General features: G+C 39.9%; 1 protein-coding gene across 1 annotated transcript in view; it reads left to right on the top strand.

Moving 5' to 3' along the window:
• The window catches only part of igsf21a (immunoglobin superfamily, member 21a), a 433141-nt gene that overhangs the window by 17284 nt on the left and 399980 nt on the right, over window positions 1-15877 (top strand). Inside the window, exon 2 of the mRNA XM_063032904.1 lies at window positions 13858-13970. Coding sequence (XP_062888974.1) covers window positions 13858-13970 — 113 coding nt within the window. The remainder of the gene's footprint in view (window positions 1-13857; window positions 13971-15877) is intronic.

Below are 15877 nucleotides of genomic sequence, written 5' to 3'. Positions count from 1 at the left end.
AATTGAAATAAAAGAAAATAATGCTGTAACTTATTAACATTTATATTAATGTATAATGTATTAAATTTTGTGCCAAATCACTTTTCCATTATAAGGTTCCATGTCTGCAAATGATAATGAAAACTGCCTATGTAAACTTGTCATGCTGTAATTGCAGTGACAGGTTTACATAGACAATTTCCATTGTAAATGCCAAGATCTCCAAAATTATAATGAAAACAAAAGTTTGCTGAATGTTGGCACGGGTAGAAGATATATCCTTGCTGACTACAATTTCAGGACTAAAGTCCTGTACCATATTGGCATCTTCTGAATTTGCAAATATTTTTCATTATTACTCACTGATTTTTAACATCGCCATCTCTGCAGCAGCATGGAGGGTTTTGTCTGTAACTGTGATCATTGTACATTATTCTCCTCACATTTGCGATTGCTTTTGGCATGACCTTCTACCTCTCCCTCCCGCAGTTGAACTTGATGTCCTGCCTCAGCTTGGCCACAGTTGATAAGCTAATAGTAATCAAAATATCTCGTTTTCTTGGCTGTGAAGTGTTTCCTCTAGAGTCCCCTAATGAACACTTCTTTCCCTTTCCTCTTTTATAACCAAGTACTGCCTTTTGATGAAAGAATTTCAATGTGCCTGATGTGCTTCCAACTGTAGCTTGGCAGAACTTCTCCAATTATTCCTTTTCACAGCCCTATTGTGTCTGAGGTGTCAGAAGACTCCCAGTCTTGGCTGAGCCACATTTTTCTCCAGTGGAGCATTGCCCCAGACACACTTCCGTAGCCATTACTGTTTGCTTCCTGGTCATCATTGTCAGACTAAATAATTCCTTACTCTCTTTAGCCAGAGGGTGGTGAATGTGTGGAATTCATTGCCGCAGACAGCTGTGGAGGCCAAGTCACTGGGTATATTGAAAGTAGAGGTTGATAGTTTCACAGGTTATGGGGAGAAGGCAGGAATATGGAGTTGAAAGAGAAAATAAATCAGCCTTGATCGAATGGCAGGGCAGATTCGATGGTCAAATGTCCTAATTCTGCTCCAATGTCTTATAGCCATGCTGTATTGTCCCTCCATCTTTGAGATAATTTTTCAAAACTCGTTAGATTCTGGACTAGTTCCCGAGGATTGGAGGGTGGCTAATGTAACCCCACTTTTTAAAAAAGGAGGGAGAGAGAAACCGGGGAATTATAGACCGGTTAGCCTAACGTCAGTGGTGGGGAAACTGCTGGAGTCAGTTATCAAGGATGTGATAACAGCACATTTGGAAAGCGGTGAAATGATCGGACAAAGTCAGCATGGATTTGTGAAAGGAAAATCATGTCTGACGAATCTCATAGAATTTTTTGAGGATGTAACTAGTAGAGTGGATAGGGGAGAACCAGTGGATGTGGTATATTTGGATTTTCAAAAGGCTTTTGACAAGGTCCCACACAGAAGATTAGTGTGCAAACTTAAAGCACACGGTATTGGGGGTAAGGTATTGGTGTGGGTGGAGATTTGGTTAGCAGACAGGAAGCAAAGAGTGGGAATAAACGGGACCTTTTCAGAATGGCAGGCGGTGACTAGTGGGGTACCGCAAGGCTCAGTGCTGGGACCCCAGTTGTTTACAATATATATTAATGACTTGGATGAGGGAATTAAATGCAGCATTTCCAAGTTTGCAGATGACACGAAGCTGGGTGGCAGCGTTAGCTGTGAGGAGGATGCTAAGAGGATGCAGGGTGACTTGGATAGGTTGGGTGAGTGGGCAGATTCATGGCAGATGCAATTTAATGTGGATAAATGTGAAGTTATCCACTTTGGTAGCAAAAATAGGAAAACAGATTATTATCTGAATGGTGGCCGATTAGGAAAAGGGGAGGTGCAGCGAGACCTGGGTGTCATTATACACCAGTCATTGAAAGTGGGCATGCAGGTACAGCAGGCGGTGAAAAAGGTGAATGGCATGCTGGCATTTATAGCGAGAGGATTCGAGTACAGGAGCAGGGAGGTACTACTGCAGTTGTACAAGGCTTTGGTGAGACCACACCTGGAGTATTGTGTGCAGTTTTGGTCCCCTAATCTGAGGAAAGACATCCTTGCCATAGAGGGAGTACAAAGAAGGTTCACCAGATTGATTCCTGGGATGGCAGGACTTTCATATGAAGAAAGACTGGATGAACTGGGCTTGTACTCATTGGAATTTAGAAGGTTGAGGGGGGATCTGATTGAAATGTATAAAATCCTAAAGGGATTGGACAGGCTAGATGCAGGAAGATTGTTCCCGATGTTGGGGAAGTCCAGAACGAGGGGCCACAGTTTGAGGATAGAGGGGAAACCTTTTAGGACCGAGGTGAGGAAAAACTTCTTCACACAGGGAGTGCTGAATCTGTGGAATTCTCTGCCACAGGAAACAGTTGAGGCCAGTTCATTGGCTATATTTAAGAGGGAGTTAGATATGGCCCTTGTGGCTATGGGGGTCAGGGGGTATGGAGGGAAGGCTGGGGCGGGGTTCTGAGTTGGATGATCAGCCATGATCATAATAAATGGCGGTGCAGGCTCGAAGGGCCGAATGGCCTACTCCTGCACCTATTTTCTATGTTTCTATTTTCGATGTAAGTTACATGTCTCTGACTCTTACTGATACCTATTGCTGAGGTTGTCATGCATGTCTTTATCATCTTCGTCTGTCACATCCCTGGCTCCTCATACTCGTCTCATTAAAATGATTAAAAATACCGAATCCTAAACAAATAATAATATCACATCCTCTGGCTTCTAGTACTCTCCCAAACCCTCATATTTCACCCTATTAACTGAGTTAATTCTCCAAAGAAGTACGGATTAGTAAGTGGTGGGCTTGCTATGTTGGTGCCAGAAGCATGGCAACACTTGTGGGCTGCCCTCAGCACATCCTCGGACTGTGTTGGTCATTGACGCAGATGACGCATTTTACTGTATGTTTCAATGTACATGTGACAAACAAAGTAATCTTTAATTACATCAGGTTCCCAGGTACCAGGACTCTCTTTGCACCTTTGAGTAAGCAGGAAAGACTGTCACCCACTAACAATCATAGTGCTGTCAGTCATCCAGGTCACATGCTCCATCATTCCCAATATAAATCCCTGCAGGTTACCATCTCCTTTTCTTCCTTGCAGACCCCCCACAAAAAAAAATTCTCTTATTCGAGTACTAATAGGGCCTCCTATTGTTTCCTTTGACATTGGATCAATTTTATTTTTTGTCACATTCAGGTGATATTCTCGAGGCACAATAAAAGTGCAGGCCTTTATTAGCTTTATTCAAATACATATAGTTATGTCAACTGTTATTTCAGCAATTAAGTAAAAATAATTGCAGAGTGAGACAAAAATTAGAAGGAGGCATAGGTTATAAGAATTTAGTGAGATCATGCTAAGTTCCCTGGGAGATAATGTCATTTTTGAATCTCAGTGGAAAAATAAAAATAAATAAAAAAGTTCCTGATGGATATTAATGAGAAATTACATCACGAGATCACAATTACTTTAAATTCTTCCCTTTAAAGAGATCTTAACACTCACTCCACAGTAACAAATTACTTTTTAATAATTCCAGGAGAGTTTTAACATAGGCTCACTAATTTTTTTACGTTTCATAGTTTAATCTGAAGTCTTACTCAGGGATGATGTTTTCTACAGATTTAGCAACCAGATATATCTCTACTAAAGGTCAAGTTTCACGATGCAGTGTTTCTAGGCTCTAAAGCCCAAGCTTCTCAATATATCAGCCTCCTGACATGAATAGGGCTGCAACTCTTCTGTGCATTGCATCCAGCTCAGGTGTCAATTATAGTGAGTCTACAGCATAGAGGCAAGCTGTTTGGCTCAACTGGTCTCTATTGGCATTTATGCACCATGCAAGTCCTGTTCCACCACTTTACACCTCCTTTTAGTCCACCAGTGTATTCTTTTGTTCCCGTCTCCCTCTTGACTATATCCACTTTTATGAAATATAATCAATTGTGTTTTGCTCAACTGATTCTTACTTCATTCCCAAGGACCTATATTTATCATCTTGTGAATCTGTTCTGCTGCTTCTTCAATATCTTTGCCTCCTTTCTATAATACAGAAAACAGATTTATACAGAAACTATCTACTCTAAGTGTTAGTACAAATTTTAGAAATGTTTCAATTTATCCCTCCAGAAATAAACACCAATACTAGATTTGATTTATATGGCCTTTTCAACTAACTGCCACCTCTGGTAACATGTAAATGTGTATTGCTTAATCTCTGCTCTTTTAATCGTCCACATGTCCGTATACATTAATATTCATTTGCCGTTAAAAATCCTCATAATTTCATTTGTACAGTGGCACTGTGGTTGACTAGTCTAACTGGTTGTCTTCTGGACCATTGATCACAAGGCATGAGTTCAAACCCCACCATGACAGCTGTGAAATTTAAATTCAAATGCATAGTTAAATCTGGAATTCAATAAAAAATAGTAATAGTAGCCAGGCAGTTACTAGATTGCCATAATGAACTCTCTGGTCCACTAATCTCCCACAGTGAAGAAACTCTGCCATCCTTACCAATTTTGGCCTTTTTCTGATTCAGCACCACTAATGAGGTTGACTCTTAACTGCCTCCTCAGTTCAGTGGAAATTTGGAATCATTAGTATGGGCCAGAATTGCTGATAATGTCCACATCCAATGCATAATATAGAAGCTGCCACACTCTTTGTTTTCACCACAACCACAGTTTGGTGTTAGCAAATTTTCAGCTGCTTTAAAAGTGGTAATCAGAAAGATTGAGGACAGAACTGGACCACTCTCCCCTGCACAGTGTGGAGATGATGTCTCACATCATCTGGAGACAACGCGGAGTCAATCGTTGGAGAAGAAAGTTAGCTGCAGAACCACATCCTGCAGTCTTACAGTCAACTCCTACAACGACTACGGAGGAGGTCCCAATACCTGAGATTGTTTCACAGCCACAAGTTTCACCTGCCAAATAGAGTGATTCCACTTGTGAGGAAAGATGTCATCCCACAAGAGTGAGAAATCCTCCACAATAATTATATCTTTAGGCCTGAATAGGGCAATTTAAAATTTACTATTCTGTGGATGGCTGTATATAGTTGTTGTATTATTATAATATATTATGTATGTAGTTGAGATACATCCTATATTGAGATGGAAAGAGTGAAAGTGTTGTATATTTAATATTTCAGTAATATTTGAGTAATCTTGTTCATTTAAATACCCAGTAGGGGTTATATGTATAAATACATGAATAAATAAGTAAGTCATCATGCTACCACATGATACATGCATGCCTTGCTTAAAGTAAAATCAAAGTTAGATCCACATTCCCAGACCATCAGGAAGGAGGGATAGAAACCTGGAGGCACACACTCAGCAATTCAGGAACATCATCTTCCCTGCCATCCGACTTCTGAATGGACATCCAAACCATGAGCACTACCTCGCTACCTTTTTTTAATTTCTGTTTTTGCACTAATTATTTAATTTAACTAATTAATGTATATATTTTTACTGTAATTCACTGTTTTTTTCTATATTATCTTATGTTGCATTGTACTGCTGCTGTTAACAAATTCCATGACATATGCGGGTAATATTAAACCTGATTCTGATTTTGATTCCCACCTCAGCTGGTGTATGTGGATGAACCTGAACCACTGACATTGTTTTTTCAGTTAGTTTACAACCCATTCTATTGCTTGCTTCCTGACTCCACAGATTCTAAAATCAACTGTTGTAAGAAATGAGGGGCTTGAGCAGCAACTGTGGATGCAAGGGATGTTGGACATTTAGGGTCCAGATTCTGCATCAGGACTGGGAGTGTAGAGGAAAGATAGCCAGTGTGAAGCAGCCAGAGGGAAGGGCGGGGCAGAGGCTGGTAAGTGATAGGTGGAACCAGATGAGGGAGGGATTGATGTGCAGGAAGAGCAGGTGGGGAGAGGGAGTTTTTGTGCTGAGACAGTGACTACTTCATAATGGGTAAAACCAGGTAAGGGGAGGATGATGGACAGATAGAACCAAGTGGGAGAAGGTAGTGACCACAGTTTTTGTGATGGGGGTGAATAGATGGAAGAGACAGCAAAGGGAGACAGGACCTGGATGGTACTGGGACTAGGAAAGAAACCGGGGCCGGGGGGGGGGGGTGTTACTAGGTAATCTAAAATTGGAAAATTCATTGACCATAATGGACGTAAGTCACCAAAACAGAGTATGAGGTGGTGTTCTTCTAGTTTGCATTTGGCCCACCATGGAAGTGGAGCATCAGGATGGTGTGAGAGTAGGAAGAGGATTGGAGATGACACAAAACTGGAAGCTCAAGATGGTCATTATAGATAGAGTGCAGGTGCTCTAAAAAAACAATCACCTTAAATACATTGATGTAGAAGAAGTGCACAATCTCAACTAGAAGGTCTGTTTTGGTTGCCGGATAGTGGTAAGGGTAGGAATGAGTATTGCATCTCCTACCGTTGCAGAGGAAAGTGCCAGGAGATGGGAAGCTTTAGATGGGAAGGTACGAGTTGACCAAAAATTCATGGAGAGTGAGATTCCTACAGAGAGCAGAAAGGGGGAGGAGAGTGGAAGATGTTTCTGGTTGTAGGATTCCTTTGGAGAAGGTGGAAGTGACAAAGAATAACATACTGAATGTTGATTCCAGGGGTGAGAGGTTTGCACCAGGGGAATTCTATCTCTTTTTGGGGAGGGGAGGGTTAGAAAAGATGGAGGACATATATCACACCGCCCCCCCCAAAATCACCAGCTAGATCCACCTGCCACCTGCCACCTGCCAACCTCCATCTGACTCATCCACACTGCTATATACTGACAAGATTTCACCCCAAAATGTCAACCATCCATTTTCCTCCAAATATGCTAATTGATCCTCCAAGTCCCTCCAGCACTTTTCTTTATGCACCAGGTCCCAGCATCTGGAGTCTCTTGTGCTTCACATGCTCTATATCCTTGCCCATGAATCCAATCGGCAGCAGTTCGTCGAAATTCTCCAGAAAATCCATGTTACAAATATTTCTGCAAATACTTCTTTCTTGGTAGCGAAAACTGCATGCAAAATTCAAAGAATAGCTTGCCCAGGTCACTTCTGTTCTCTGATTTATTTAGTCATAACACCATTATGTAGTTACATTGTATTTCAGACGATTGTTATTTTGCATTAGGTGAAAACAGTTTGCATTAAGTTCACAAGAAAACCTCAATTACATTCAGCTGCATCATGTTCAGCCTGAAACGTATTGACTTCAAGATTGTTGATGGAATATGAATGTTATTCATTTTATCTTTCTTTTTCTGGTACTTCACACTTGCCTGCATTAGACTGCATGCCTCATTAATTTGTCCATTTGTATACTTCATCCAGTTCACTCCCACCTCTAAGCTTCCTGTCTCTTCTCATTAGAAAGCACGTGCTAGTTGTTAATATTAAAAATCTCTGACATTCAAATTATGCTATACCCTTTCATTTTTTTGACCAAGGAAATGATAAAGATTCACTCTTATTCTCTTTCCGTAGTTGTTAGCTGACCTGCTTCACATTTATAGCATTTTTTCCTTTGTGGTTCATATGTTCAGCATCTGCTGCCTTTTTTCATTTTCTGCCCTGGAATTTTATTATTTTGCCTCCTGGCAGCTTTATCCGCAGGCTATTGAGAGAAATGTATATTTAAGAAAAACAAGGAGTTTCTGTGCTTTCTTGCCATGCTGGACTACCAGTCTACTAACTCCACAAACTTTGACTCTGAAGCACTTATATTTTCCCATTTCAAAATCAGCATTATCATTATGTGCCGTGTCGTATGATATGGGCGATGATGATCTTTCACTTGTCAGAGAGATACCCCTTCATCTGGCTGAGTCCATTCTGCATTGGGATTGGCTCTATGGTGGACACATCAGTTATATTATGTATATATCTGATGTGTCCACATGGCATGTATATCATGTCATAGCAGATATAGAATGGTAACAAATTTCAGTGAGGACAACCAAATCCAAGTAAGGCTCTCCACAATTTCTCTTGGTTGATAAACATAGGAGGGTAAAAATGGCTAATCACAATGGCCATTGCTGCCTTCTACGTTTACTTGGAATTGTTGAATGGCGAAAATCATGTTCAATATACCTATAGATTGTTAGACCACAAAATACGGCAGCAGAATTAAGCCGTTCAGCTCATTGAATCTGTAACCATTCAGCCATGGGTGATTTTTCTTCCCAACTCTGTTTTCCTGCCTTCTCCCCGTAATCCTTAACACCTTTATGAATCAGGAACCTTTCAATCTCTGCCTTAAAAACACCCAATGGCTTGGTCTCCACAACCACCTTGCTGAAAAAATTCCTCCTTTTCTCAGTTTTAAAGGGATATCCTTTATTCTATGGCTGTACCATTGAATTCTAGAATCTTCCGCTAATGGAAGCACCCTCTCTTTATCAATTCTATCTGGGCTTTTCAGTATTTGGTAGGCTTCAATGAGATACCCCTTTATCTTTCTGAACTCCGTCGAGTACAGGCCCAGAGCCATTAAATGCTCCTTCTATGTTAATCTTGATAGATTGACTCTGAGGATGGCTCCATTGTGACTGGGAGGAGGCAAGTGGGGAGATTCCTTGTAACGAATTGCCCTGTGAGAGGCAGAAGAGGGATCATCCTCTAATTGCCACAATCTTACCTTTTTGAAGATGGTCAATGGTCACAGACTGTCTGAGATCCTGTGGCATGCTCTCCTCCAATTCACACCAGAAGCACTTCCTCACCATACTTAGTATTTCAGCAGGGATTTAGACTCTTCAAGCAGCCTGCCAGGCGAGGTTATGGACACGATTATAGCAAATAATGTGCCAAGGGGCAGAATCAAACACAATTGCGTTATAGACAAAGGACCAGATGAGAAGTTGGTGTTGTTGGCTTCTCTGACCTTGATAAGCTTGTATCACCAACACAAGAAAATCTGCAGATGCTAGAAATCCAAAGCAACACACACAAAATGCTGGAGGAACTCAGCAGGTCAGGCAGCATCTATGGCAAAGAATAAACATTCTTTTCCACAGATGCTGCCTTGTCTTTTGAATTTCTCCAGCTTTTTGTTTGTCTTAATAAGCTTGGAGGTTGTCCTTGGATGTTTGGTCCTAGATGTGTAATAAAAAAACCCAGCTTGAAACCATCAGCTTATTGATGATAAGCAGCAGTGTTTATTCTTGATTGGGCGTGTCAAATTGACCTAGTTTAAATTTTTGAAGAGGTGACTTAAAGTGATTGAGAGGAGAATATCTCTGGATGTTTCATATTATCAGGAGGAATTTGGTAAAATCATACAAGACTGTTGCTAAAGTCAAAGCTTATGGAATTGAAAGTAAATTCTTCTTGTGAATAGGAAATAAACTGGAAACAGAGAAAATAGAGCAGGTACTCAGATTGACAGAATATGACAGGTCCAGATAGAACAGAGCTGGACCATAACTATCCATCTTATTTGTAAGTGTCTCAAATGATGTGGTAGAAAGCAATATGTCTAAGTTACCCAATGACACAGCGATAGACAGCCCTACAAGTAGAATGGATCCGATTGCTATGTTGCAAAGAGAGATAAATAGATTAATCATGTGAACAAAATTGTGACAAATAGAATCCATATCGGCAACATTGTCACCCGGTTCAGGCTGTGGAAATATAAAACAGAGTTTAGTAAATGGCAGGAAGGTAGAAGCAGCAGAGATTTAATGTGACCTTGAGGGTCCATGTACATAGAGCATTAATTTGTCATGAATAGGCTTAGTAAATATTAAAATAAGCTGAATCTTTGTTGGCCTTTTTTTAGGGCAAAGGTCACAATACAGCAGTACACTGTAAATTGATCACACCTGGAGAACTGGAGTAGTTCTGACGCTGTGCCTCAGGAAAAATGATTGACCTTATGGGACTGGAGTATAGAATGCCCAAAAGTTGAAATTACAAGGAAATTCCATAAATGTTATATTCTCCCTCAGAGTGAATTTATTGAAGTTTTCAGGTTACATTGGTGTAAGCAGAGACAGAAATCATGTCCACTCTGGGTAGAATAGGGAACAAACCTAAAAGTTTAGAGCAGGTCTTTCCAGAGCAGGGGTTACCAACCTGGGGTCCACAGACCCTTGTTTAATGTATTGGTCCATTGCACAGAAAAGGCTGGGAACCTCTGTTCTAGAGTAAACACTTCCTTCTCAAAATGTGGATCTCTACTCCACAAAGGACTATTGAATCTTAGTCAATTATTAATATTACATTTGAAATTGTGAAATTTTGTTAAGCATAACCATTAAAAATTAAGAGGCTGAGGTCACAGATTTGCCATGATCTTACCGAATAGAAAATCAAGGTCAGAGGCCCAAATGGTCCACGTCTGTCTTTATGTTCCCATTTACCTATGTTCCATGAGCAACCTTTCTGCTTTCAGAATAAATTAAGGGATAGATTTTTGCTAGGGGGAGAACTCCCTGCATTTGGCTCACATAATATCATGGCTTCCAGTTCATCACTTAAGAGGGCAGACAGACATCAGATTAAAATTTAATGCAAAGATTTTTTAAATGTTCTGTCATCATTTCTATCTTTCCATGGGACAAATTGTCCTGCATATACTGCCTGTGTAATCAATAATAAAGCCTGACTTTTTTTTAGATCATTTTGAATTGATTTACATTGAAGACTAATGAAAGTGCAGAGCAACAATTTTTTTTAAATGGCAGATGCAGAAATGAAGAAGATTGGATTCCAGCTCCTGAAAGGATGTGCTGAAACTGTTCTCTACATCTTATAAACTTTAAAATTAGAAATAAATATAACTGTTGGATTTAAGGGAAATCTTGCACAGAAATATAGATGAAAATAAGCTGTTGCCAACCAGCTAGACACCACCCAATTACTTTTTTTTATCTCTAGCTGTACTCTTCTCTTGAGGTAGAATGATTCCATTGGTAATTGGTAACACTTTGTACCTCAAACAAGTGGTTGCTGTTCATGTATAAGCCTAGGAGTTTCAGTACACGGTCCTACAAAGCAGATGGGTCTGATTTTCAGAAGCAGAGTAAAAAATGCATGCATTATTATTTCAATCTCCCAATGCATTTGAACAGGACAGATATCAGACCCTGAGGGTTAACAGGTTTTTCCATCTTCTTGTGTCTCTCAATTAACCTTACCTCACCAAGATTATTTAATCGTGGTTTGGAATGGGAAATCAGGCTGATTTGTGCTTTAAAAATAGTTTTCCCTGATTCTGAAGCAGTGAAGCCATTGTACTTCTTGGGCATGTCAGTCTCCTCTAGAGAAGGTGAGGGTGGCTGATCAAGATTGATGTAGGCACATTTAACTGAGACAGGGATAAAACAGTGAAGAAGATGTCTATGGATGGGGAGAACACATGGCTGAAAGATGGCTTTGTTCTCTAGCCTTGGGGACTAAGTACTGCTGGTGAAAATATGCATATGAGTGGCAATGCCATGTGACATTAGGGATATCACAATGCTCAAGCCAGAGGCAGTAGAACACCACTTCTAATCACAGTTGTTGGCTCCAATTGTCACTCAACTACACACTGTTCCAGAATATGTGGGTTGGAGTCTCCTTTGGAGGAGATGGAAAAGAAATCCTAGCCAATGCAGCTGCTCCCCATTCTCACTTCGAACATACCTTTTGTGTGCTTTGTTCCTGTGAAACATTCTCTTGTTCTTCTTTTGCTTCAGGTTCCTCCTCTTGGTGTTGAAATTTAGTTTATTGATCCTTTCCTCACTCTCATGCTTCTTCAGAACTTCAGAACGCTGAACTTTTTCACCCATCAAAGGCCTAATTTACTTTGAAAATAGGGAGAGATTTATAATTCCAATATTCAAAGTGTATTTATTATCGAAATATGTATATGTCAACTCATATGACCTTATGATTCTTTTTATTTATTTATTTATTTATTGATTGAATACGCCCCTCGTGCCCTTTGAGCCAGTGTCCAGCAACCCCTCAATTTAACCCTACCCTAGCCTAATCATGGGGCAGTTTGCAATGACCAATTAACCTACCAATCGGTAGGTCTTAGGAGTGTGTGAGGAAACCAGAGCACCTGGAAGAAATCCACACGGTCACAGGGAGAACGTACAAACTTCTTACAGGCGGTGGCGGGAATTGAACCCAGGTTGCTGGTACTGTAAGGCTTTGCGCTAACCACTAGCCTACAAATATGCCTCTTACTGCAGACATTCAAATCAGAACGGAGAAATACTATAGAATAAATGGAAAAATTGCACTAAAGAATGACAGGCAATCAATGCGCAAAAGAAGACAAATTGTGCAAATAAGCATAACAGTAATAATAAATAATAATACTGAGAACATGAATTGTAGAGTTCTTGAAAGATATAGGTATGAAATCAATTCAGGGGTGAGGTGATTGAATTTATCCACACCGGTTCTGGAGCCTGACGGTTGAAGTGTAATAATTGCTGTTGAATGTGGTGGTGTGGGACCTCAGGCTCCTGTTCCTGATGCGTTGTCAATGAATTAGTAGTAAAAAGAAAAAAGTTGGGGAGGGTGTGACAAGGGTATCACATCGTTACTTAATCATTCACAGTGATGGATTGATCTTCACATTAAAGAGTATTGCCAACACACAAAATGCTGGAGGAACTCAGCAGGTCTGGCAGCATCTATGGAAAAGAATAACCAGTCGATGTTTTGAGCTGAGACCCTTCTTCAGGACTGAAAAGGAAGGGGGAAGATGCCAGAATAAAATGGTGGGGGGAGGGGAGAGTGGCTAGCTAGAAGGTGATGGGTGAAGCCAGGTGGGTGGGAAAGGTCAAAGACTGGAGAAGAAAGAATCAGCTAGGAGAGGAGAGTGCGCCATAGGAGAAAGGGGAGGAGGAGGTGACCCCTGTGTAGGTGATAGGCAGGTGAGAAGAAGTAAAAAGTCAGAGTGTATAATAGAGGAAGGGGTTGGGGAGGGGGGTGAAATTTGTTTACTGAAAGGAGAAATCGATATTCCTGCCATCAGGTTGGAGGGTACCCAGACGGAATTTAAGGTGCTACTTCTCCACCCTGAGGGTGGCTTCAGGATGCTGCCCTTGTTATCACACTCTAGATGGTTTCCATGCATGGTTCTGGTGTACGTATTACAGAAAGATAATAGAGACTCTGGGGAAGTCATATAAATTATTTGGATGATACTGCAATTTTGAAGCTATAACTTAGCAAAGACTAATCAGTACAAGTTTTTAATAGAAAGAACTAACCTGACGAAGCTGTTTAAAATTATGGATGTACTAATTAAGTTAGACATTGAGTACATGTCTCAACTTGAGGGGCAATAACTGTAAAATGGTCACTAATAAATCAAATGAGGAAATTAAAGGACCTTGTTACCTCTATAACGTATGAATGTGGAATTTCTACCACATGGAATAGCTGGAATAAATGGAATTGATATAGAGGTATCTAAGATGATAATAGATAAACATTTAAGGAAAAATTAAATAGATGTACATAGAAAAATTGAAAGAGCTGAGGAAGAATCCTATGGAAAATTTTAACAGCATTTTGTAAGCTGTGACACATATTTCCATGGATTCTGTCTGATTTTACTCCATTGTTTTTATTTTTCCAATCCTGTGCTGAGTTCCTAGCCCTCTGGTTGGATGTATTTGTTATGTAAAATTTTGCCCAATAACTAAGAACCTAAATTAACATACATAATTAAATAGCAACATGTTATTGACGTGAAAATTAATTGACTGCCTCTGTTGGTGTTACAGATTTTCTTTTCACTCTGAAGTAACATTGTTCTTCTTGTTTGTTGGTACTGCAGGATATTTGACGGTGAACATTGAACCAATCTCCCCTGTAGTAGCAGGCGATGCTGTCACTTTAAAATGTAACTTCAAAACAGACGGGAGGCTGCGGGAGATTGTGTGGTACAAGGTAAGCAGTGACTGTCTGTGCCACCAGGACCTCTTATTACTGAAAATCATTAGCAGAAAACAGATGGAAACTACTTAAATATTTTTGCCGATGTCCAAACCTTTTAATGAAGTGTACTTATTATTACAATATTGTTGGCTATTACTCTACAATCTCCTTCTGCTCTGCCACCTTCCCCCTCTCCAGCTCCCACCCACTTCATATTGAGTTTTGAAAACTAGTTTGTGTGGCTGGATCAAACAGTTCCGAAATATGATGATCATAATCTCTCTTGTAACTCATGCACGGGCTCATCAACTAGTCCTGTTCTCAACCTCAACAAATATTCTAGTTTCTTTCTTCACTACAGCTATGTTCTTTCCTCCTGCAGAATATTATTTTATTCTTTTGATTCAAATTCTTCCACTTTGTGCTGAAATCTAGCTTACTGATATTTTGCCTACTCTTTCTCCTTCTTCTTTTGAATTTCAGAGCTATGACGCTCTGCACTTCTCTAATTTTTCCAAAGATTCAGAGTACATTTATTAATCAAAGAATGTATCAATTATACAACCTTGACATTTGTTTGCTCACTGGTAGCCACAAAGCAGGAAACCCACAAGAACACAAATTAAAGAAGAAAAGAATAAAACATAAAAATGAAAGACTAACACCCAATACGCAAGAGAAAGGGGAAAAAGATGAATCATGCAAACAATTGGAGCGAAGAACAATGATCTGAACCAAAAATTGAGTCCACAGATCTCAACCCCAGAGCTTTTATTACAGGCAGTTATAAAATTCACTCTTAGTTGAAAGGAAAAGAGGCCTCATCATTCCTTAAACCTTTACAGTGATTAATTCATAATTGTGTTAAGAACAATACATCTTTCAGATGTTATACAAAGCCCGATGCAACTTTCGGTGACTAGTTCACTGAGCTGTTCCTACAACCTACGGACTGACTTTCAAGGACTCTTCAACTCCTGTTCTCAATATTTATTGATTAGTTATTGATTATTTCTTTTTGTATTTGCACAGTTTGTTGTCCCTTGCACACTGGTTGTTTGTCCACCCTGTTTCATGTGGTCTTTTATTGACACTATAGTGGTCTTGTATTCACTGTGAATGCCCCGAAGAAAATGAATCTCAGGGTTGTGTATGGTGACATATACGTACTTTAATAATAGATTTCCTTTGAATTATACATCACAACACAGACACATGCTTTATATTGGTTCTCTGCTTTAATCGTAGCCAAGCAGGCAGGATGGATGTAGTATTTATGACTTGGTTGTACTCAAACTCTGGTTCACTCACTAATTAGAATGCAGTCAGTGATGGGGGATGACAATATCCAGAGGTACCAATATGGCAAACAAATAGACTTTCTGTGACAAGTTCACTGAATTTCTCCTACAACCTATGGACTGACTTTCAAGGACTCTTTAAAGTCCTTGGTCTTTTGGTCTGGTTGAGAGGTTAGATTGGACACCCATCACCTAATAATCTCACACAGTAGGGATGAGATCAGTAATTAGTTCATCGCTTGAGTTTGGTTGACAGAGACTCATCAGGTTTCTAAACCATGAGATGCTCTATATTAGAAGACACCAAAAATGTTAACCATCATGTCTAAAGATTGCTTTTACAACCCTTTGTGTGCTACCTTTATTGTGGTACAAATTCTTTAGATGTCCAGCTATCTGGTTCAAAGGACAGTCAGTCTTGTAAAGGGGGAAGTATAAAATGAGATATATGAAAGAACGAGAAGACAGACAACAAGTTAATTAATAAAGGGGACCCTGAGATAAACCAGTCAAAACAATGCACACATCTTAAGATAAATAGCGCCTACATTTAGTGCTCTTTTCAATGTTCAAAAGCGCAAAGTAAATTTTATTATCGGAGTACATACATGTCACCAC

The sequence above is a fragment of the Mobula hypostoma genome, chromosome 25, assembly GCF_963921235.1.
Source record: "Mobula hypostoma chromosome 25, sMobHyp1.1, whole genome shotgun sequence".
Lineage (NCBI taxonomy): Eukaryota > Metazoa > Chordata > Chondrichthyes > Myliobatiformes > Myliobatidae > Mobula > Mobula hypostoma.
This window is presented reverse-complemented; position numbering and strand designations above follow the sequence as displayed.